Below are 24450 nucleotides of genomic sequence, written 5' to 3' on the forward strand. Positions count from 1 at the left end.
AGTTCTGCTGCGTTACTGCGTGCAGCAGCCAAGGAGGAGGCAATTTCCTGCCTGGCAGGGAGGCAGGGGAGAGCCCTGGGATGCTCCACGCCTCCTGCCTGCCCACCAGCAGCAGGCAGGGGCTGGGGAAGGACAAATGTGAGAGCAGGAGAAAGTGTGGGGCTGCAAACACGCATCCGAACACCGAGCAGCCAGAGGATGCACAGATACAAAAATGGGATGCATTATTATTCCATAAATTAAGTTAAAGCAACCTCAGCACATCCCAGACCTTTAATGCCGGGCTGCTGCACTCCAAGTGAGTTGGCTTCCAGCCTGCAAAATGTTTCAACTTCACTCAACTGAGACAAGACCCACGTTTTATTAAAAGAGGTTTATCTTCCTGCAAATAAACCTCAACAGCTTTTGCGCCCTGAAGAAGCAACTTCGGTTTGTGTCTCGCCCTCCTCCCCCCTGCCCACAACAAAACACACATTCAAAACCTGATGAGTAAAGAATTACCAGCTACAGCTTTCTGGACCTTGCCCATGTCAGGCTGGTATGCAACAGGTTTCAATGTTTGTTTTTATAATAAATAAAGCAAAAGTATGATGAGACAGCTAAGCTCCTCGCCTCTCCTCTGCCTTCTTTGAAGATGGATTTTTATTTTGAGACTTAGGCAAAACAGTAAAGCAGTTAAAAAAATAAAGGGTATTCCCTATCACATTTCAGCCTGCTCCAAATAATCTAGACAGCCTTAAAATACCAAGCTTGCCTGTCAGCCATTTAATGAAGAAGTACTAATTTTTAAAAAAATGTAACACACACACACTTTCCCTTATTCTTGTATATCTATTGCTCTGCCCCATGATCTTATTTTTCTGATAAAAACCAAAACCATTTAGAAGGGGGGGAAAAACCCCAAAAACACTTTTCCAAGCAGGGAGCAAAACCTGAATAAAATTAAGGAAGTGTAAAGCCCAACTTTAACAGCAGACAAGTATGCAGAGAACAGCGTGACCTTCCCTTATCACCCACTGACATGCTTGATCATTTCCAAACAAAAATGCTCTTCTCTGCAACTTCTTCACTCTGCGAGCACCTCCAGCTCCTACACGGCCAGTAAAGAGTTAAATCTCCCACTATCCCCTGCTGCCTGCGAAAAATCACTGAAACAATTGAGACATTGTCCAGTGAACAAGACTCCCAGGGCCTGACATTTTTGTTTATGTCCCAGTTCTCAGCCTGTCAATTTTCACTCCCAACGTTAAAAGCCTGGCTTGCCCCAATACAGTCTGCCCTCGTCTGAAAAGGCTCCACTTCATTTATTTTATTAAAGCTATGGTGTGTTTATGATTCAGAGCTCTCCCCATCTGAGGACCTGTTGGTCCCATCCCCCTGCCTTCCTCCCTGCCCTGCAACAGCAACTTCCTAACTCCGAGGAGGCTTTGCAATGCCTTTTGCAGAGCCATTGCCCAGGAAAATAACTGTGCTTGGGTTAAACACTGCTGTCCACATTTTCCTAGAGTATGAAATATCTGTTACTGAACTCCAGGCTCTTAAAATAGCCTTTCATTAGTAACCAGGGTAGGGTAGAGGGGAAGGGAGTTGGATACTAAGCCAGAGTGGCAGGAACTTTAAAAATAAAATAAAGTTAATTAAAAAAACCAAAACAAAACAAACAAAAAAAAGGGAAAAATAAGAAAAACACCCAGGAAAAAAACCCAAACCACACACATCCACTCTCACTACCCAGCAGCAGACTAGAAAATACATGTAATGGAGTAAAACAAACATCTTGGAGCAAAGCAGTGTTTTCTCCGCTGCTTCGCGGCTGCATTTCCTGCCTGTGTTTTCATAATGACCGGAGCGTCAGGCCCAAAATACATCCCTCTCCTTCACCCTGCCGTCCTCTCCCCCCATTCCCAGCAGCTTTTTTTTCCCCTTCGTTACGCTCTCAATACTTTATCTCCATGAAAAGCACACACAGCGGTCACCAGCGTTTCCTGTTTGCCGAGTGTGCTTTAACTATATCACACCCTCGGCTGCTGCGCTGGAATGCACAGCATATGGCATTGTGAAAGGCTTTACTGTCGAATAATGGCAGCAATGCAGCCCTGCTGGTTTATATCAAACCCTGTCACTCTCTTCACGGAGGTCTCCCTCGTGCTCTCCGAGAGGCGAGGTAAAACACACACACACACACACACACACACACACACACAACTTCAGCTCTCATGTAGGACCTCAGCAGAAGCCTGTCTGAACCAAGACCTGCGAACTCAAGGCAAGGAAGATTGCAGCTTATGAAGTGGGAACTGGCAGCCACTCTGAGAGTTATTTTGGATCTTAGCCCCCATCATAATGGAACCTTCTACAGGTAAACAATTGGGTTGTTAAAAGATTTTTGAGTCTCTCGCTGGGATTCCTCTGGGCACAGCCACCATGGGCTAGAGGATGGCTACATTCCCAAGCCCCTCTTCTCCAAGGCGGCAGGGCTGTCAGCCTGAGCACCTCCCTGTGTCCTATCCCAAAGCACAGCTTCACCTTCCCTGCTTTTAAAAATCAGCGCTGATATATTTGGTTATGAAAACATCCACGAGAAAAGCAAACGTACACCATCACCTTTCACTTTGGGTCAAAGTTTCAAAACTGCATTTTCATTTAATTGCTCACAGGTTTATTTTTGGCTTGGCTTTTTGTTTTTGTTTTTTTTAAGCAACTTTGAAAGAAAAATACTTCCCAAGTAAATAAATAGATAAAGTGCTGCTTCCAACTGCAGTCAGGTTTAGCTAAGATGCTCACAAAGGTTATACTTCAAAGTGCTTTTTGTGCAGATCTTGAAATGCCTTCCCATGCCCGGATGCATTCGGCCAGCAGACGCTGAAACGAGTAGCAAGACTTTTAAAGCCCATTGAAATGCATCCATCCACCCTCTCTTCATAAAAGGAAGCCTTACTTAACAGGCATTTATTATTGCTGAACTAGGGTTGAAAGTTCAGTGTCCTTATAGACCAAAATTATCAAGATTTCTGAGTTTGCAGCCCACGTTTAAGTCCTAATGAGCTATTGTACCCACTCACTGCTATTAACTCTTTGATGTCAGGAACCCATGATGCTCTTTTAAATGTCTCACAGATGTCTAAAGGAAAAAGTGCAAAGCTCACCTGTGCTGAAGGACAGGTGAACAACCGGGTTTGGTTTTTTCTTTTGCCTTTAGTCCCCTCCAGCAAAATATGCAAAGACAACTACATCATTAAATATGCATGTCAGAGACAGGCTAGCCTACCAGTCTGGACTGTGAACTCAGACTCAGGGGAGCTGTACATCACTTCCAGCTTTGCCATGATCTGATATGCAGAACACGCTACCTTCCTGGGAAAGGGACGTGAGCATACGGTGCCCGTCACAGCACACACGTACAGCAGCCCAACTGCTGCTGTGGGCACTGCTCAGCCCCATCTCCCTTGTATTTGGGCAGTCTGAGGCAGCGACAACAATCTGCTTTTCTGACAGTTCCGTGTCTACTACATCTTCCTAAATACATGTAACAGTAAAATGATAATGAAATTATCTTTAATTTGCACCAAGTGCTTTGACCTGCTCGTTACACAGTCACATCAATGAAACTGTGTCCACAGGGAGAAGGCACCACTACCATGCTTAAATGGCACTTGGGAAGGGTACCTAATTTTCCATCCCCAGACTAAGGCCCCCAGTCCATCCACCAGCAAACAGGAGCAGGGTGATGGTTTATTTCAAGAACCACAAGCCCAGCTGGGCACCCAGGCGTGGAGGAGATTGAATTGGCCAGACAAGAACATGGCACCAGCTCTTTGGCTTGGTTCCTCTCTACCACCAGTGCTGTGACTGCTCCCTCACACTTTCCCACTGTTTACTCGCCCCACAATTCCTCAGTGCAGTGACCTGAGGTGCCCAGGGTTGCCTGTGCAGGAATGGAGTTTAACAATCCATCTCCGGTGCGAGCGGACGCTCCCTGGACATGCCCCGGGCATGACGAGCAGAACAAGTCACTGCAGGGTGAGCCCAGCAAGGCCTTACAGCACCTCTCTAACTGCCCAGCCACATGCTAGACACCTCCAGCCCAAATGGCAGCTGCTGCCTCACATTTACCCCTCAGGCAGCAATTGTGGAGCAACCAGCATTGCCTCAGATTCACACCGGAGCTTATCCCAAAGTAACCCGTCCTGGCCATCAGAGCCCTTTAATAAGGAGCAGGTTATTTCATGTCCAGTAGATGACTTCCGTCCAAAGAGCTGGACATGCCTGAAAAGCATGGACATGAGGAGTCAATGTGGAGCAGTTATGGCTTTAGCAATTCAAACTCTTGCTTGCTTAATATTAATTAACCACGTAGACATGCCCAACATGCAGTGACAGAAGTTCTGCTGCCAGGGAAAGCTTCACTGCAGACATTTGGGGTTTTCTAATGATATGGCTTCCATGCAGCTGCTGGGTAGGAGCCATAAGTGCATAGTAAGAAAGTCTGGTGGCTTTCAGGTCTCTTCATTCTGTTTTCCTCCATAAAACATCATTTCTTTATTACAGGGCAGTCACATGCCCACAGCACTCAACATTGACATTGCAGAGCTCTGCAGGCACAGATTAGGCCAACTTCTTTTTGTTTTCTTTCCTTTCCCAGACACTATTCTTTCAGCCAGGGAAGGAGACCATGTTCAGATTTTCTTCATTTGTCAGTGGGCAGATGGGCATTAAGAGACCAAAATCCTTCTTCAGCTTTTCTTCTACTACTCCTCCTACAGCCCTGGGAAGAAATATGTCAGCACAAGGACAAGCTCCAGGGGAGAAGGGTTCAGGTCGCACTATTCCTTCTCCTCCTCTTTCTTTTCGGTAGTTGGGGGATAGGCAGAGGCCACAATTGTCTCTCAGGAAAGGACTTTATTTCATACAAATGCTCATTTCAAGCACCTCAACTCAGAAAAGCATCACTACACAAGACAGCACTTTGAGCACATGCTTAAGTGTTGTCCTGAACACCGATGGACATCAACGCATGTTTAATGATTTCTTGAATCAAGGCCTAAAGAGTAAAAAGGAAGGGGAAGCTGGTTTCCACAGTAATAGCAGTTGAGAAGTCTTTGAGTCGTGCCAAAAGGAAAAATGCATGTTAAAGAACCACTCGCCTCTCCTAGGAAACTGCAACTCTTTCTGCAGGCCTGCACTGCAGGGCCCAGGGTCACCATCAGGTCCTTAATCTGTACCAAGAGGGTAGAAGAATAAAGTTGGAGGAAAAAACTTTTAAAAATAACCTTTAAACCAAACCTATCCCTCTTTTTGCACATGTCATTCCCATAGATGGGGGCCTGGGTGCATGGCTACTCCAAGCCAAGGCAGAGGAAGGACTGGTCCAGCTCCCCCAAATTTACTAATTCCAAGACCTGAGGTGTAAGGTACATCTGACACAAGGACCCAAATGACACCAAAAGTAACTTTCCCCTAAGGTTTGATAAGATGCAAGGATTTTAGGTTTAGATTTCAAAAACTACTTCAGTTTCTGTGTTGTTCTTTTTTTACTTATTTATTTTTGCTTTCCTGTGGGGCTACAGGCCTTTTTGCTTGCCTCTAAAATACAGATGTGGAAATCGTCAGCTTCTCAAAATCAACTAGGGAAAGTTACTTAGCATCTCTTCTGGCCAGACTGGTGAAACGGAGGAGTGAGCAATGCTTCCCCACCTGGGTAAAGCGCTCAATGACTTTACTCACAGGTTAGATATGAGCAAAGCTTCCAAGTAAGTTCCCCTGGAACCAGACCCCTATCACCAGCCCACTGCACATCCAAACCCAAAATCTGTTTGACAACTTATTTCTAGCTTCCTTTTGTGAAAATACGCACAGAACACTGCTTGGGGACAGATTTGGGGTGGGAACTTGTTTTACAAAGGAATCAGTCCTTGTTAATTGTAACATCTCTAACTCCCCAAAGGCTTTCCAAAATGGGTCTGCCCCTTGCCAAACAGGTCTGCATAGGGCAGAGCAGAAAGCATCCTTCCTTCTCTTTATTCACTGGCTTACAAGGCAACTCCAGTTTCTTTCACAAGGGAGAGTAGAAATGTCTACACATTCCAGAAAGTAAAGCATCCCATGAATAATCTAATCCCAAACCACATGAACTGGTGAGAAAAGCAATAATCCTCGAGCAAATTGGCAAAAAAATGGTCCTGAGCCCAGCAATCCTGGTTTCCTTCCTTTCTTTTTAATGAAAAATACGTGCTGTTTACTTTACTATAGCACCTGGACACAGCACACAGACCTTGTTTAGACAGAAAATAGGTGGTTCCTATTCAAGTAGGCTCATCTGCACGGGAAAGTTTTTGTGCTCAAGTGTGAATTGAAAAACGCAGAACAACTATTTCGAATTATCTTTCCGTGTGGACACTGTTATTCAGCACTAAGAGTTCCTTTGTGAGATTTAGCTTAATCCGTTTCCAAAGCGGATTAAGCTAAACCACACAAAGGACCTCTTACTGCTGAATGAGAGTGGCCGCATGGAGAGATAATGAGGAATAGTTATTCTGAGACAGCCACTTCCACTGGGTATTTGGGCTTTTCCATTCTGCCTCAACAAGCCCAAAGCTGGACTGGTAAGGGAAGACTGTGGTTCTGGAAATTTGGAGAAAAATAAATACCAGGGCCATATGTGACAGTGTTCAAAGGGCTTCTTGGATGAGGGGAGAGATGAGAATGTTGACTCCATGTTCAGAAGGCTTGATTTATTATTTTATGATATATATATATATATATTACATTATAACTGTACTAAAAAGAATAGAAGGAAAGGTTTCCTCTTAAGGCTAGCTAAAAATATAAAAGAATGAATAACAAAGATCTGTGGCTCAGACAGAGAGTTTAAGCTATCTGGTCTGTGGTTGGCCAATAATCGTAAACATTCAAGATGGCCCAATCAAAAATCCACCTGATGCATTCTACAGCAGCAGATAACCATTGTTTACATTTTATTTCTGAAGCCTCAGCTTCTCAGAAGGGAAAAAATCCCCAAAAAAGGATTTTTAGTGAAAAGATGTCTGCGACAGCCACATCATACCCATTAAACCTTCTGCTCTGTACATGATGGCTGCTCCTGCTCCAGTCAGCACAGGCTCTGGCTCCAGAGGAGGCTGCATTATTCAGTACCTACTTCTCTGAGCTCCAGATTGAATCCAGCCACAAACTTCAGCTGCAGACGGGGTGCGCGGGGAGGAGGACCTGCGGCGAGCGGCCCTGCCAAGTCTGCCACCCTCGGCGCGCATCAACTTTGATCTGACAGGCTCACCCATCTGGCTCTGCAGCATCACCCGGCGCTGCTGCGGCGCCTCGGCCGCTGCCAAGGCCGAGCTGCTGCTGCTGCTGCAGCCCTCGCGCCCGCCCGGGCCCCGGGGACCGACCGTCTGCGTCCTCCCCGCTCCGCCTGGCACGGCCACTCCTCTGATGGAGAGCTCACGGCCTGCTGGTGTTTAATTGTAGGCCCACACAGGTCCCTAGAAGTTCATTTAACACGCATGCTTCAGCATAACAAACTGCCATGTGATTGAATTCAAAATGCACCTTGCAGTCCTCTGTGCTGAAATATCTTCCCAAACTATCTTTCCAGTACAGGTTTCTCAAAATATTGCTCTCTGCAGGTCTACTGCAGCCCAGACTAACTAGTCAAAAATGGCCAGAATTTAGGTATCCTATTTGTGTCATATTAAGGACATAAGGGCTTGTTTTATAAGATACAAGAAGGAATCCAGTAGGAGATGCACTTCCAACCATACTGAAGGCAGCAAGGCTACCTACATCTTTTTTAAGATAATGTGATGAGCAAGCTTTTGTCTTACTTCCCCTTCACCCAGAGAGCTTCAATACTCAGATATGTCAGAGAGAGATATACTTTGGTGTGTCATAACAAACCAAAATGTCAAATCTCAAGGCTCCAACTTATATGCAAGACTGCACAGCCTCTTCAGGAAACCAAAACTGCTGCTGGTTCACTGCAATATCCACAGCTATAAACCTGCACTTCAGGAGGACCTGCTGAGCCACCCCTAGTGATGTTAGAGAAGCCTGACCCTGCCTGGAAATGCTGCAGCCATCCATCACAAGGTAAGTACCCCAGCACTCTAAACCCAGAGCCTTTGCCGGCACCAAGGACCAGGTTCTCCTCCCAAAGTCAAACCAGATGATTCACAAGAAATGGATGATCAACAGATGAGGGTTTGAGCCTATCCTAACACCCTACTCAGCTGCCTTCTCCTGGAGCAACACTCAGGGTTGCTAACTCCCAGAATTTCACAGCCAGTCTAGCAGCACTTGCTGTTTTTCAAGGCATGGTAGCCTTGAAGTCGAGTGTTTAGGGAAGAACCTCAGACTCCTCTTACAGCACACAGCAAGCTCACAAACTGCTATAGAGAAAACTTTGAGATTGAGCAGAGTATACCCTGCAGGCTCAGGAAACAGAACAAATAAAGAGAATACAAAATGTATTATTTAAGAAATAGAAAACAAACAAAAACAAGACACAACCCCCCGCCCCACAAATCCCCATGATCTTTTGAGGCCTGACTCATGATCCTAGAACAATTGGGGTTGGCAGTACTGTACATTTTACAGCATTTATTCACAGCTGAAATATCCCAGCATTCAAATACTTCAGAGTTCTTGGAACTACCCACAGATCTCCTGACTACAACCAAGCGTGACAATTCATCCCAGCTGCCAATCCAGCCCCAAGGTGTCTTCTGAAGGTACTTTAGTGCTGACTGATGTTTGCAGAAGCATTAAATTCCTGCTCACTTCACAGTAAGAGGTGCAAGCCTGCACATTTCCCCAGCCTCAGCATTACAGCAGAGGAGATCCCTCCAGTACTGAAAGGAGGGCTGTAGAGGATGGAGACTGTGCTACTGAGTAAACACAAGGCCATGAAACAGTCCCCTAAAGTCTGAACTATTTCACAAACATATGAAATTACCAAGGGAATTACTTTCAAGGAGCCCAAATTTCTTCTGCTGTCTACACAAACCAAGCACTAGGTTTCCATTCATATTTAATGGGTACTGAATATAATGGGTGTGTTTTATAGGAACCCATCCAAAACAATTTTATTGGGCTGCCGGTAGGTGAATTCTATACTTAGCCCTAAACATTCTGGTTTGTACACAGGATTGCTTCAAACACAAGAAAAAAAAATCAAAAGGAATTAGTGGTGAAAGATTCAGCCACAAAATTCTCAGCAAGCTTAATTTGTTCTGTGGCTTAACTCCAAGAAGCTCCAAAAATTCAGGACAAGACGTTTGCATACTTTTGGGCATGTATTAATGAAACATTTTATTTACTTAGCAATTGCCAAAGCAATTAGCCAAATAAAGTATAGAGTATTTTAAAAGGAGAGAGTCACTAAAGGAGCTTTCCAATTAAGCCTGCGTGGGTGTTTCTGCAGTGTGAGTCTCGGGGATCTGCGTGTTGGGTCCATGACCTGCCAGGCATGAGGGATGAACAGACTGGGCACCAGCACAGCTCAGACACAGCCCTCTCCTCCTGCCCACAACGTGTCCCTCTCAACACCAGGCACTGACATCAATGCCCAGCTAAGTCCTTCCACCACAACACCACTGTGCTGCTCCTGGATCACCCTGCAGATCTCTAGGGACAGGAGAGGGTGTCCTGTCATCCTGCAGGCAGCCTGCAATCCATGAACATCTCAAGAAGTTACTGCAGAGGAAGAACAGCCTCCCTACAACAGAACATAAAAGACAAACAAAGCAACAGCTTTAAAAGCCCTCTCAGAGCACTGTGAGTGGAAGTTGCAAGATTATGGTTCCAGGTGGCTCAACACATACAGGACACATGTACGTCCAGGTGCACCCCACTTCCAGCCTGCACTGAAGGTGCATTTTAAAATCTGCCTAAAATAAACCTAATTGTCACTAGTAGGTATTTGTTTTTTCTTTAAAATGCAGAAGTACAAACCACATTAGACAAAAAAATTAGGGAACAGGCAGGGCAGACTTCAACTCCAGTTGCTCTGGGAAAAAAAACTCCTGACACCCAGAGGTCCCAGATGCCCACAGCCCATGCTCATTGAAGAGGCTGAGAACAGTCAGTATGTTTCAGATGGTTTTGCCTTCAGTTTTGCTTGTCACATTATGTTTTGAAAAAACATTTTTACTTAAAAAAAAAAAAAAGGAAAAAAAATAGATACACTGCTGCACAGTGATTCTTTGTTCTTGATGATTCAGTCTACTATATGGCTGTGTCCCTTACATATTAGGCCAAAAAGTACTGGAAGTCCTCCCCCCGAGGTTAGCACTGACATTTACTTCAAAATGCAGGAATTTTTTAAACCCCTTAGAGTTTTATAAGGAATATATTGTACCAAGACACCATCATCTTGCCTTCTGAATGTTTTTGCCAAGTAGTAAGGAAGCTAAAAGCAAGTCTTTGCACAGCCTGAAGGAGGCAGGATCCCAGGACTGGGCTTTCACCCACACTCCTGCCCAAAACAGGCTGAATCAGAGTATTTACTTTGTAGAGAACAGGGAAGAACAGCACTGGTTTTCCCCTTAATTTTGTAGGAATGCGAACAGATAAAAAAAGGTTTTAAAGGAGCTTGCTTTCTGCAGTGAGCAGATTTCAGAGATCCTCACACAGACAGACCTTGCTCACTTTCACCTGCCTGTCCAGGCTGCAACAGAAAATGTTCATGTGAGATTCCCACTCCTACATCACCCATCTCCCATCCTTATCACCCTGCTGGCAGCACACATGTGGATAATAACAAGTGCACACTGACCATGGGACTTCAGGACAACTAGCACCCCACCCCCTGAGAGCAAGCTGGGATCTGCTTTACACCCAAAACTTCCTGCTAAGGCTGTTTCACAAAATCTTAATACCTTCAATGAAATCAAAGGTCAGAAAAAAAAAAGAGGGGAAAATAACCACAAAAAGCACTTTAAAAATATCCCAGCCTCGTAATAGTACTGTCTGCAGGCTGAATACAAAATTTTGACCGAGCAAGCTTAATAACATACTATTAAAACAATTTTTGCCCCATTTTTCTTTCACCTTTGGACACAGATAAGCAGCATGACTGTGCCATAGCAAGATGCAAAAAGTCTTACCAGATGAGTGAAGCACCTAAATGTAAATAAATGCACTGGTCTTAAATGGAGCCTCATGCTGTACCTTCCTCAAGACACACTGAACATAATTTCAGTTTAATATTCTGTTTCTCATTACGGACCTTGGAGACTCTCTCAAGCACCATGAAAAAGCAGTATTAACCCAGCCCTCGGCACTGGGGACAGCAATCCAGCCAAATTATTCATGCTGGTCTTTTGCTTCAATTTTTGTAGTCTTAACTTAATGTTCTTAAACAAATCTGAAAGGAGGATGGCTGACAAATAGAACAGATTTTACTTTAGACATTACAGACGGCCATGTTATGCAGCCTTGAGTCATTAAGCTGAACTCCTAAGGGGAGTTTCACTGGAGCTGGGAGTAAAAACTGACACAGAGCTTGTGGTTGTCACAGCCAAGCACTGAGAAGAAAGAGTGTTAAAAAAGGGAAGACAAAAAAAAAAAAGAAAAAAGGAAGGGTAAAAAAAAAAAAAAAGGTGGGGGTAAATAAAAAAAAAAGTGGGAAAGGAAAAAAAGGAAATAGAACGAGGGAGGGAAACTCAAGCCACCACACTCTCCTTTCCTCTCTTTGTAATCCAGCTATGAAGATTAGCCTCAAATCCTGATTTCAGAGATAGGGGAAAGATAAGAAGTGATTTGCAGGTGTTAGCATTTTCCTACAGATCTTCAGGGCAGCCCAACTGATTTGAAGATGAAAAACTGGCATGGGTACACTTTATGGGTAGACTAGACTCAGCAACCAGGGTAGAGAACCAGTTTCTATCCCTACATGTTACACTTGCACAGAAACATCAGGATGCCCATGAAATGCACATCCCTGTTCCACAAAAAGATTAACTGTGTTTTCACAAATGCAGGCAGAAGTGGATACAGAGCCCTGTGCAAGAGCAGCCAGGTCCCAGGTGCTGTGGGCAGGCACAGCAGCAGCAATGGGGACACCAGAGATGCCTGACACATCCCAGGCCAACTGGCATCTGCAGCCACTTTATCTCCCACAAATGCCATTACCCGCTCTAACTTTATTTACCAAGGAAAAAAAGAGACCATTTTCACTCCACAAAATTAATGTGGCCTGGGGTCGGTGCCAGGAAAAAGGGTGGAAAAAGCTGCCCCTTATTTATATATTTTAACAGAACAAGGCAAAACAGTTTGCTGCTAGAAATAAACATTAAACCTTGCAGAACCTGCCCCCCTCCCTCCCAAAAACCCACTGCTCTCCCCGCTCCCTCCCTCCCTCCCTCCCTCCTCCTCTCCCTCCAACATTGTAAGTAGCACAAAAGATCACATTACAAATGCCAGCTGTGGCTCTTTGGGAAGGTGGCCTCCATCTCGGAGGTAGTATATGTTCCTCATGGCCTAAGTGGTTGCTATGGTAAATATGCTTTTTATTGAATAGCAGAGTGAAACAGCTTTTAAAGATATCCATAAGAACCCCATAAATGGTCAAAACACAAAGCAGATCAACCTCAGCCTCCCTGGAAGCAGGTTTCGCTTCGTTTTCCAAAATGATTGTGATTTTTGAACCCTTTTTGTATATTTTGTTGACTACTCATCTCGACCTCGCCCACACCTGGGTGGAAGGGCTGGAGAGAGCCAGGGGAGCTGAGAGCCCAGCGAAACCCCTGAGCACCAGGGGCTGCTTTGGGGTTTAAAGGAAGTGTCTGCTCTCCTGCAGGGCAGGAGGCTCAGGGACACTGGATGCTCAGCTCTGGGAAGCTCAGGGGATCCCAACCAAACTCACCCCACCCTCCCCACCTGCCTTATCCAGGAGAAGCCTCTTGTTCCCTCTCCATCTCTTCCTAGGAGCCTGACACCACTCCACCACGCCAGAGCCACAGGGACATTCCCACCCTGTGTCAGTCCTCCAGCACAGCAGTAAAAAGAAAAGAATTCAAATAGGAAAGTTTCTCTAGCTCATTTCTTATTAGGAGTGAGATGATGGCAGGTTTTGATGACTTTAGATTTCTGATTAAGCAGCCAGACATCTTTTCTTTGATCTCTTCCTCCAGTGACAGCCCAAGTGGACAGGAAGGAAAAGCAAAGTAATTCTGGAAAAGTGAAGCAGCCAGCACCAGATATCAACTGGGCAGATACCAGTCTTGTTCCAATTGCTCTCTGATGATTTGAAGGATGGTTTAGAAGCTATGGGTTCTAAAACATAGGAAATATTTTTTTCCTTTTGAATAAAGAACTATGACATTCATCACAATGGGCTGACAATTCTCAGTTTAAAGAGACAACAATGGAAAAAGAAGCACCTCAAACTGTTTGGTATGATTTGAAATTTCTAGAAAAGTCAGTGTGTGCCTTGGATGATCTACCAGCTGTGTCAGCTCTAGACTATGGAGCAGAAAGTACAGAATGAGCAGATTCTTTTCCTGGCATTTACTTTATCATCCAATGGTTGTAAAAAAGCTTTTTAAAAAAATCACATCAAACTTGATGATGAATTTTTTTTGGAAGAAATATTCTCACCCAGTACATGCCATTCTCTCCAGAGGTAAATGTCCCAGATGAATAGTCAGAGCTAAGATGCTCCTTAACAATAAATGGCATTGACACTGATTGTGGGTGAGGATGGACCATTGCATATCTCTGCTCTTGCAAATCACCACATAAACAAACCATTTCCTTCTTGATCTCTATGGATGCTATTTTAGAAAGCAAAATAAACCCCCAAACCACTTTCATGAAAATTTGTACTGAACATTGCAAACTCAACATTGTTTTCACAACAGAAGCGCAAGAAAAATTAACGAAGAATTGAAAATTAAAGTTAGAAGTTAATAAATAACAGTATTTTTTTAAAACACTATTCATTATAAAGAGAGTTTTATATTTTGCAGGTAGCAGTAAATATTTGATAACAATGTTTATACTAAATTAGAAGTCACCACAACACAAAGGAACATGTGCTTTGCTGAACTTGGCTCTTTTGAGCCTTCACCCAGGTAAAAGTCCTGACCAATTCTCAAACTCTCATCCAGGATTTTACAATAAGAAAAGATTTCTTTAGGTAAAGGACATAGAATAGGCTTTTGATTTTTCTAAGGCAATCTTAAGTCTAAGCTTTCCAGACAGTCTCTTCACTCTCTTCACTTCAACACAGGTAGGTCAGATGTGTAAACCAGCCTGACTGGACTCCACTGCCCCTACATCATTCTGCAGTGTGTAAATTTAGAGTATTTTTGACTCCCTGCTCTCCTGCAAGGCACATGGATGATAATTTCATAATTTCAGCCCAGTGATAACAAAAGTATTCCCTCCTTTTACCGCAAGCTTGTTAGGGATTTGTTTGTTTTGGGGTATTTCTCCTTTGGTCTGTGTAAAAGAAAACTGATGACAACCATTGCCATTAATGTCAAATGTTTTGATTTTTTTTTTTAAACAAAGGAAGAACATCTTTCTGTGTTTACTTACAACAATGTGTGCTGGAGATGGAGACCTAGCATCCTTGAGGGCTTGTCTACTCTGAAGGCTCCCTGCCTGAACATCAAGCAGTGGCCATTTCATCTGCAGATACTGGATGGAGGAAACAAAAATGGGAAAAGAAAAATGAGTTCAGAAAAGAAAGGCAAAAAAAAAAATAACAAATCTTAGGCAACATGGATAAAAAAGTATAAAGCAAAACTTATGCAAGGAACTGAAACAAAAAATTAAGACAACCTTACATGTTTGTGGATACAAAATCTGTGCAGAACTAACAATCTCATACCACTGTGTTACAGTTCAGGAATAAGAAAAAAAACCAGATTGCAAAGACATTATTACATTAATTTTACTGATCGCAGCAAATCTAGAAGTAGCATAAAACTCGCAAAGAAACAAAACAGCATAAGCATGGAGAGGATGGGACAAGGGAAAAGGTGGATATCAGTGTCAGGAGAGGGAAAACATATCATGAAATTAAGAATATGATCTCATTACTGAACGAGTCATCGGTCAGCCTTCTTTCAACAAATGTACCAAGTCAACTGCTCCAACTGCCCAGTGCTGTACAAGCCCTAAAGGCAGGGCACTACCCCAAAATGACTGCTGGGTCTTAGCACCTATTTTCTCTACTTTTCATCATTTCTAGAAGACACCATGGATTTTCTTCTTGCTTATCTTCTGTCAGACAACCCCGGCTTGGGGACAGCCACAGCTTCTCTGTGGCACTGCCACCAGCAGACAGGCTGGACACACACAGGGGGCACCTCTGCAGCATATGGGGGCACTGACTCAAAAGCAAGAAAAGCTTCAGCTCACTGCACCAGAAGTGCTCCATTCTGAACAAAAGCAGGTCCACAGAGAAATTAGTTATCCCAAACAAACTTCTGCGCTGTACATCTAAATATAATTTCAGCCCAGGCTTTTCTCTCTGCACGCTGCTGTGTGCTGTCCCAGTTAACACAGGTTAATAAGAGACTTCTAAAAGCCCTGTATCATGCTGGAAGAAATGTGCACAGCCACATACATTCAGCCCCCTCCCAGAACTAAGAAAAGCAGCTGCACACACAGATCAGGCCACTGCAGAAGCTCCTATTCAGCACTAGATGCTGCTTGACCTGACAGATCTATTCCTAGAAAATACCTGCTAGAGAAATAGTTATGTTTACCTATTCCTTCCTTTCTTTTTTTTTTCTTTTTTTTTTTTTTTAAAGTAAGGATAATCTTGAAGAAGTAGCATGCACAAGCAGCCCCTGCAGTGCAGGGGAACAGCGGAAGCTGTATCTGAATCTCCATGGAGGAAGGAAGGAGATCTGGTTCCATGCTTTCAGCACATCACTATCTATCACATTTGCTCACGTATGCAAAACATTTGCTCACATGCAGGGCCTGTTTGCTGCAAGACTCTGGGCACTGAGGTGCCCAAAAAGCAGAAGCCAGCAGGAGAATGTGTTACCAATTCCCATCACTTGGAGGGCCTGAGTTTTCCGAGCTACTGGAATGCAAATAAACAAACCCATACTCTGGATTTGTGCCCCATATGAGTTCCACAAGTTCCAAGAAGTCTTGTTTTTATTCATGTTCACATTTGGGATTTGTGCAATGTGGACCAGAATGTTTCAGCACTTCTTAAAAACAAGAAATAAAACCCAAACAAACCAGAACTAGACTACCGATAAGCAATATTTCTAACTCTTACAACTCAATTGTAAGTCTCCAGATATTTGATCACTTGCATCAAATCCCTGTTCTTCAATATATGTGACCACAACATAAATTTTAAAGTTGAGATCATGTTAAAGCAACTTTCTAACCCTTTGTGGTTGAAAAAAATGCATAAAAATGCAACCCTAGTGTGTAGAATTTGGACCCAAAGCTGAAGCCAACTGAGAGCCAACTTTTAAACTTGAGGGGAAATCTGATACATTGCAGATTTTCAGATGGCACTATTAAACAAGTAAACTGCTACATTTTCAAAAGTCCACCAGTTTTCTTAGACAGCAGTCAAAACACCACCACAAGAAGGGGTGCATGAATTTCCAGAATGGGTCCTGTTGGGTCACAGCTACTTCTGGCTTCCTCAGGTTTTCCAGACAATCAGCGAAGTATTTTTCCCTTCTTCCAAGGAAAACGTCCTCACAGGATGTGAGGCATGTGAAGCATGACTCTGCTTCAAAGTTCACAATGGTTTTTGGAGAGCAAGAACCTACCGCTGCCACAGCTGAAACCTCTACCAGAACATGACAGCTCAAACTGTGGATTTCCAGGGAACAGACACCAAGCCATTACCCACAAAAATAAACTCATCACCTTCATTTTTCCATAACCACTCCACAGTCACAAGCAGCCCTGGAATACGTGTACAACCATGACAGCCTGTGAGGAGCTCAGGTCAGCAGCTGTCCTAAAACACAGGCTGAGAAACACGTGGGCTTCTCCGAGACTGCCCCAAGGGCAGACAGAGGCATTGACAAGCAGCAGGGGTGAGCTCACAGCAGACCCCATCCAGTCAGTAATTATTGCAGGGATTACAAAGCCTTCAGGACTGTCAGTTGGGCTGTTTTTTACTAGCAATAAATTCCATTAGAAGAAACAGAGCAAGAAGGCATGGCTGCTCCCACTCCACCTCTATCCCACCACAGCCCGTGCTTTCAGCACATGCTTTCAGCTCCTACACCAGGCTGACCTAAGGGCAAGATGAACGTTTCAGAAGATCTTACTGTTACACTTTTTTTTTCCTCCTTTTAAAACCCTTAGTCTGGACTCTCAGTAAAGCCCTTCTCTTACCCACCCCTGGCAAAGAGGATCCAAGAAGTCTTACAGTGCAAAGGCTAAAGCACAAACAGCTTCTTTTGGACATGCACATGAAGCCCAGCAGGAACAGTCCAAACCCAGAGGGCTCAATTTTGCTCACAAGCACAGACACGGACAACTTCCATTTCTACCAGTGGATAACACACCAGTGGGAGACAAAATAAAATCAAATAACCACACCCAAGGGAAAGCAGTAAAGCACAAGGGTCCATAAAGCAACTTCCATGAGCTCTACCAAGTGGCCAGGATCCAGAGCAGCTTCCCAGCCCTGCTAAGGGTGAGATGTTCTGTCTGTCAGATAAGCAGAGGGGGCCAGAGCCCACAGCCAATGCCCACGTCAAGCTAGTGAACCCACACCTTCAACAGCAGGATGTTTGCAAAAGCAAAAAAATGTTTGCTGGCTTCAAAATGCCAGCCCTGTTGATAAAGTATGAAATATTAGCATTGTTTAAGGTGACGAGCCTGACTCAAGGCCTCCTCATCCAAGAATTGTCATGCCTGTAACACAATATTGATGTGGTGGCTTATAATTCTTACTTTACATAAAAGCCTCATTGTGTGCCAAATTCAATCTCCACAGGCTACCTGAGCCACAGATTTTTACAAGTCTACATTTCAGCGCTGCGAGTCTACAATACACATAATTTTCAATTATGTTAGGGCAGAACAGGATCACTGCCTATATAACATTACTGGTTGGAGGAAATGAGACTCAGCCCTACTGCCGAGAGAGCTAACTGGATCCAGATGGTGGCCGAGCACAGCAGCCACCCCCTCCACAGCTCTCTCTTTCGCAGTGCAGGGACATGCCAGGCCCTTGCTGGGGCTGGGAGCTGTGACAGGAGGATGCCTGGGCTGGGGGGAGCTGCATCACCTCGAGGAAGAGGAGGGAGAGCCCTGATTGCTCTCGGAGGTTTACTGCTGCTGCGCTACGCTATGATATTCTTATTAAAAAGGAGAAAAATTAAGTCCTGCTACAGCAGAGAGGTAAATCCTTTCCTTCCTCAAGCAACTAAATAGCAGGAAATCCTCTTCTTTTGGCCCTAAATGCAGATTTGAGCCAGACAGTTCCTCTGATTTGCAAGGAGCCCACAAAAATCCAAAGCTGACTTTCCCAGCCTTCTGACACTGCTTTTACATTCCTGCACTGGGCAGCTGGAGGGGGCAGAGGGGTAAGAGGGAGGGGAAGCTCCCACCAGCCTGCTCCTGCAAATGCTGGACACCCACTCACTCCTCTCCTGCTTCTTGTGTCTCAGTGTGGAAATCGGGACTTGCCTGTACAAACACTGAACTTTTCAACAAATTAACTCGAACAAATCTGTGCAAATTATTTCAGAACAAAACTGTTGAAATGGGCTCTGCTGGCCCGCTTTTAACATTTTTTTAAAATAATGTCATCATGGTGGAAGTACTTTATTCCCTGTTTAACAATATGATCTGATGGGGATCATTAGCATGTGTGCATTTAAAAAAAAAAAAGTTTTATGGCAAGTCTCAGAGAGCTTAAGCAAAATAATTGTTAAGCTCCAGGCCTCCACACAAGAATTAAAACAAGTTTGGGGCGAGCGTACTTGAGAGAAACCAAAGCTTTTAAAAAGGCTGTTAAATTGTCAGCACAAGGGAAAAGGCAAATGATTTGAATGGCCCAGATTTTTTCTGGAGAAAGGAACAAAAAATACCCAAGAACCTTCCTACACATCCACACCTCCCATCTACAACTAGAGGGTCCTGCAGAGCACAGACTCACTGGGAGCAGCTCTGCATAGGCACCCCCAAAGCAGCCACCTTCCTGAGCTCTGGCTGGGCAACAAACATCATTCCCAAGTTTTCACTGCAGAGCTGGTCCAAAGCAGCTGAACTTCACATCCAGCACTCGAGGAGTTTGCTGGAAGCGCCAACTCAGGGCCAGCAGCTGCCCCACACGCTGGGGCAGGGCTCACAGCGGTGCAGCCATGAAGGAAAGGATGGCACTGAGATCACAGGTGTTTCCTGCACTGGTGTCCAACCTGGACCCGCCCCCTGTCACACTTTTGTTTTCACTGCTAGATCACCCTACAAGTGATGTTCTTTAACATATAAAAATATAAACACAGTAAGGGGTGGGGGAAAGGCCATATTTTTAAACAGAAGGAAAGCTGCACAATGCTTTCCAGCTCAGGCTTCCTGCAGCTGGTGCTTATTAGCTCCCAGGAACTGAAACAAGCAGGAGCAGGGCTCCTGCAGTCAGCTTAATGCCCCTGGTCTCCAATACCTCCCCTAACCACTGGATCACACCTCCAAAGTCTGCACTTCCTTCCTGGACCTCAAACAGAAATATTCCTGATCCTAACTTTGGGGTCAGTCCCTCCCTTGGCCAGCATTGTAGAGTTACGTGGAAGTACACACCTGGATGTCAACTTGAAGGTCAGGAGCTTCTCCAATATTTAGTTAGAAGCATTTCTGGGAGGGAGCATCTAGACAAATTTTAACCAGAGATAATGCAGTAGCAACACTGAGATCACAATGCTGAGGGGAGAGCTGATATTTATGGGGAAGCCAATAAGGAACAAAGGCCATAATAGCTCTCTACAGACAAAAAAAAAAAAAATTAAAGTTGCAAGAGGATACTCATCTTGGTACCTACAAAGAAAGTTCTGTCACCTATTAGTGCCTCCACTTACATTAGAAGCAAAGCCTCTAAAGATTTAACTGTAGACCCCCAGCTTCTGCTCCATCGCTTAATTTACCTCAGCCCCTTATTTCTGGTCTTCAGTTATCACCTTGTTTGTAGAGGTGTGCGTGTGAGAGCAAAATCTGAAGGATTTATTTTAAATAACTGAAGGAGGCTGTTGAAGGAACTTTAAAAAGGCCTCCTATTCCTTGCAGACCTGCAATGTCTGGAATTTTTTGTATGAGAAGTAATAGACACCACCCACGATGCTGAGCCCTTCTACAGAATATGCAATGCACCACCATGAGGCACAGGGGAGCTGCTCAAAACAAAAGCAGCAAGGTTGGTTTCAGTGAGACCAATCCTTTCCACACAAAAGATTTCCCCAGAGCATTCAAGAAATTAAAGCATAAAATTGAAAACACAGAAGTATTTATCGTATATCTCCACTTTTCATTTTATTAACATAATCTTTTAAAATTATTAAGTAGAATGCATACATGGGGGAAAGTGGTACAAAAACCAGGAAATGGTGTTACATTCCTGCACTGACACATGCACATAAGGCCTCTTCCAAATTTAAAATGTCCTTTAATTCTCTCATTAAAGGGGAGGAATTTAAAATAATTTTTTTAGCTTTACAAGAGGAAGAGTGTTCATGTGACATAGAAGTACAGCATTACTTTCTGCAGTTCACATGGTATCTCTGCAAAGTAACTGCAGGCTGTATTTCTCAATCCTGGGTGGAGCTTGGGAAAGCACCATTACTTTTTTCACATTAAATTTGAAAGACCCCACCATCCTTCCTGCACAAACCAGCAGGCTGGCTGAGGACTATTCAGATATCTGCAAAGTGCTGTTCCAAAAGAAAGGTACCAATAAAAACATAACTTCAGTCAAGGAACAAGAATAAGCATTTTATCTACTTTAAACCATATAAAAACCCAACTTCATTTTTAAGCTACTTTCCCTAAATTTTCTCTGCAACCTGTTCTGTTGCACATAAGCACTGAGTTTCCATTAGATGAAGACTAGGACAGTCAAAAAAATCCCAAGAAATTCTTTCTGTAGGTCTGTCTTGCTTAGACTCACAGTTTAATCAGCCTCTAAGACTCACCAAAAAATTTGATGTACAGACACACAATTTCTCATCCTGGCAATCTCTCAGCAAGTGAGAGAACAATTGGTAACTAGTGTTTGCATGAAGTCCAAGAATGCATTTTATGGTCTATAAAATATAATTCCTTTCCTCCCCTTTAAATCAAGGCAGTAAAGATATCTGACAGCATGTTAGAGACAGAGATCATGGCACTGTGCTACCTCCACTCAAACAGAGGAGCTGCTCCAGGGGAGCCCTGCCTCCCTTAAAACCTTCCAACTCTGTTAGGAGCATAGCTCTATTTGTAAAGGAGGGGCTGGAACTTTAAGCCTTGCAACTACTTTTTAATTTTTTTTTTTTTTAAGGAAAAGCAAGAAAAACCCCACAGCACAGCTGTGCAAGGAGCAAAGGAGGCCCACCAAATCTGCTCCCATCTTTCCCTTCACTTCCACCACTTGGAGTTAGGAATAGAATTGGAAACATGGGAATGTATTTCCTGATTATGGGAAGCATCAACCAGTCTCCTTAGGTACCCTGGTAGTGAAGCCCATCAGGAAATTCATCTCTACATGACCATGATATTGAACTGGTACCATTTTCCACTGCATGTCTTTGTGTGAAGGCAAAAAAAACCTCAAACCCTGACAGAACAGACATAAAGAGGCCCTATCTTTGTACAACTCTGTCCTGCATCAGTCATAGAATCATAGAATGGTTTGAGTTGAATGAGACTTCGAAGATGATCCAAAGTTCCAACTTTCCTGCCACAAGCAGGGACACTGAGAGCAGGCTGCTCAGAGCCCCATCCAGCCTGGCCTTGGATGGGGCATCCACAATTCCTCTGGACAGCCTGTGCCAGTCTCCCAGCATCCTCACAGGAAAGAATTCCTTCCTAATACCTAATCTAGACCTACCCTCCATTAGCCAATCAAGGGTTGATTTATAAAGTGCTTGGCACCTCCAGCTACCAAAAGCCAGCAGAGGCATGACAAAGGCAAGACAGTCAAAGGATGCTCTGCAAGACAAGTCCCTCTCCAAAGGGGCCTCCAAGACTATCTTGGTTGGGAGGGGTTTCTTCACTCTTGGATCCAAATTCTCATCTCAGATCTTGTGAAGTACCTGTGAAGGAGTGGCACAGGTGGGTGAGATCCCTGAGTAAAAGTGCTACAGGAAAATTTAGCGGTTTGCTCATTATTGTAACATGGCCTAAGAGGGTTTTACCGAGAGTCATATTTTCTTCCACTGTTGGGTAAGTGAAACTCATGACTCTAATCACTACCACAAAAATTCCTGTCGATGTAGCAATTCTGGGTGAACTGCAGGGAGCCACTCTCTAGTAAACCCAGCAAATTTCATACCAAATTTCCTGTCGCCTCCCTTGTGGTTTCCATGTGTGATTGGGCCTTCAGTGCAACAAGGGGTAACTGCAGAATAGATGGCTCCAAGGGTTTCAGGCCTTCATGAAAATGAAGAACTTGCAAAATTCTCTTTTCTCTTTTCCTAGGGGTAGTAAGTTTTGTCCTTGGTTTTTTTTTTGGGTTTTTTTTTTTTAAGGTTAACACAAAAATGTAACCTTAAGGCAACCTCAGGAAAAAAAGTCCTGGAGATAACACTGGAACCAGCAATATTCTGACCTCCTAGGAGAAACTGGGAAGGTTGCTGTTGAGGTTTTGTTTTTCAGAAAGGCCTTGGAAGAGAAACTTTCCACTGCATCATATCCTGGTCCACATTCCTTGCAGTAATCTTTTAGCTCAGATGTGTGGAGATGTCTTTGAAAGATGTAAAAGAGGTCGAGAGTCCCCTCAGCTAATTGTGCTGGCTGAGAAACAAAACTTGTGGGCTGGGGTAGGATTTGTGTCAGCCTGACCTTCTGTGAGACCAGCTACTCCTCTGAATAAAACCTTCTCGCTGCCTCTGCCAGAATCCTCCTGCCACTCAAGTATCATCTTGCTGTAACAAATTACTCCTAACCCAGGATTATGGCTCTTTCCAAATCCCTCCTAGAGAGCCGGGAAAGAAACATTCCCTTCCCAGGATTTGGAACCCCCATCAATAACCGCCCTTTTTGCTTCTCTGATGGCACTGGTTCCTGGGGACAGCCAGAGCTGCACCTATTTTCCTTCCAAATGAAAGCTGGACATCTCAATTGTCCATCAGAAGAGGAAATGAGGAAGGCTTGCCTTTGGACACCTATGGAAAAGACATCCCATCTGGCCAGAGGGAAAGATGACTCCTCGCTAAGTAGGAAGAATTATATTTAGGTGGAGGACTAAGTGAATCATTTGGGATGAAAGCAAAATAAAACAAATGAAGTATTCACTAAATCTGTGCTGTCACCTCTTGTTCCTGAGCAGCCAGCCTGTGTATTTATTTTCTGGTTTCCTCCAGTACTACCAAAACAATGCAATATGCATTTAAGGAATTTAAAAGAAGTATTTTTTAAAATATTTTTAGTTGAATCATCAGCCACACAAACCGTTCCTCAAAAACACATAAAATGTTGGTTTTTCTTAAAGGAGATGCAGAGAAAAATATGTTAAAACAAATATGGCCCAGAATTGACACCATTATGCATTATTTTTCCCCAATTTAAAGGGCACCCCCAATGAAAATAAGCCAAATGACCACAAATTCCAAGTAAATCATGGCAAGACTTTAGAAAGGCACTCTGACTTTTCAAGTACCTTCAGGTTATGCATTAAATGTAAGTAACTTTTCTTCAACTGGCACAGTTTGCAGACTTAAGATGCACAAAATACACAACTAGAAGTTTTGAAGAAGGGGGGCTTATTGTTCATTCAGAGAGAAAAATTTTCCTCAGTCAAAGAACTACACTACCATATCCACTCCCTGAGCTGAAAAGAGTAGAAATAAAAATCAAACAGCAAAATGAACTAACGCAAAATAGTCATTTCAGTTTTGAGAAATTGAGGGGGAAAAAAAGGAAAATACTCTTTTTTGAGCAGCAAATTGAAATAATGCATTGCTCCATGTATGTATAGGGGGAAAAAAAACCAAACCAAGCCAAAACAAAAAAATTTCTGTTGCACGAGGAAAATGCAACATGCATGAGCCTGCATTCTTCTTCTCTAAGTGTGGGTGGAAAAGACGAAGGAGGGGAAGAAAAAAAAATTGAATTAAAAAAAAAAACATGTAGAAACAGTGGCTTGGAGGGTCCTCTGTCCCAGGGAGAAGGGCAGCAGCAGCAGCTCTGCAATAGCTCATGTCCTGGAGGGACTGTGCCCCATGCCCACATTCTTGTGGCTGGGGCAGAGGTTTGTTTTGGAGAGGTGAGGGTGGCTCTGCACGCCCAGCCCGC

General features: G+C 43.9%; 1 protein-coding gene across 26 annotated transcripts in view; it reads right to left on the reverse strand.

Annotated features, from left to right (window-relative positions):
• Nucleotides 1-24450, reverse strand: part of TCF7L2 (transcription factor 7 like 2) — a 171209-nt gene that overhangs the window by 95990 nt on the left and 50769 nt on the right. For 22 of the 26 annotated variants that reach the window (XR_010440904.1, XR_010440906.1, XR_010440905.1 and 19 more), the window contains one exon: nucleotides 14560-14661. The exons of the other annotated variants lie outside the window; for them this stretch is intronic. Coding sequence is in view for 18 of the 22 variants with exons in the window: in XM_064717456.1 (XP_064573526.1) it covers nucleotides 14560-14661 (102 nt within the window). In the remaining 4 variants the exon portion in view is untranslated. The remainder of the gene's footprint in view (nucleotides 1-14559; nucleotides 14662-24450) is intronic. 26 annotated transcript variants of the gene reach the window in all.

The sequence above is a fragment of the Zonotrichia leucophrys genome, chromosome 6 (genome assembly GCF_028769735.1).
Source record: "Zonotrichia leucophrys gambelii isolate GWCS_2022_RI chromosome 6, RI_Zleu_2.0, whole genome shotgun sequence".
NCBI lineage: Eukaryota > Metazoa > Chordata > Aves > Passeriformes > Passerellidae > Zonotrichia > Zonotrichia leucophrys.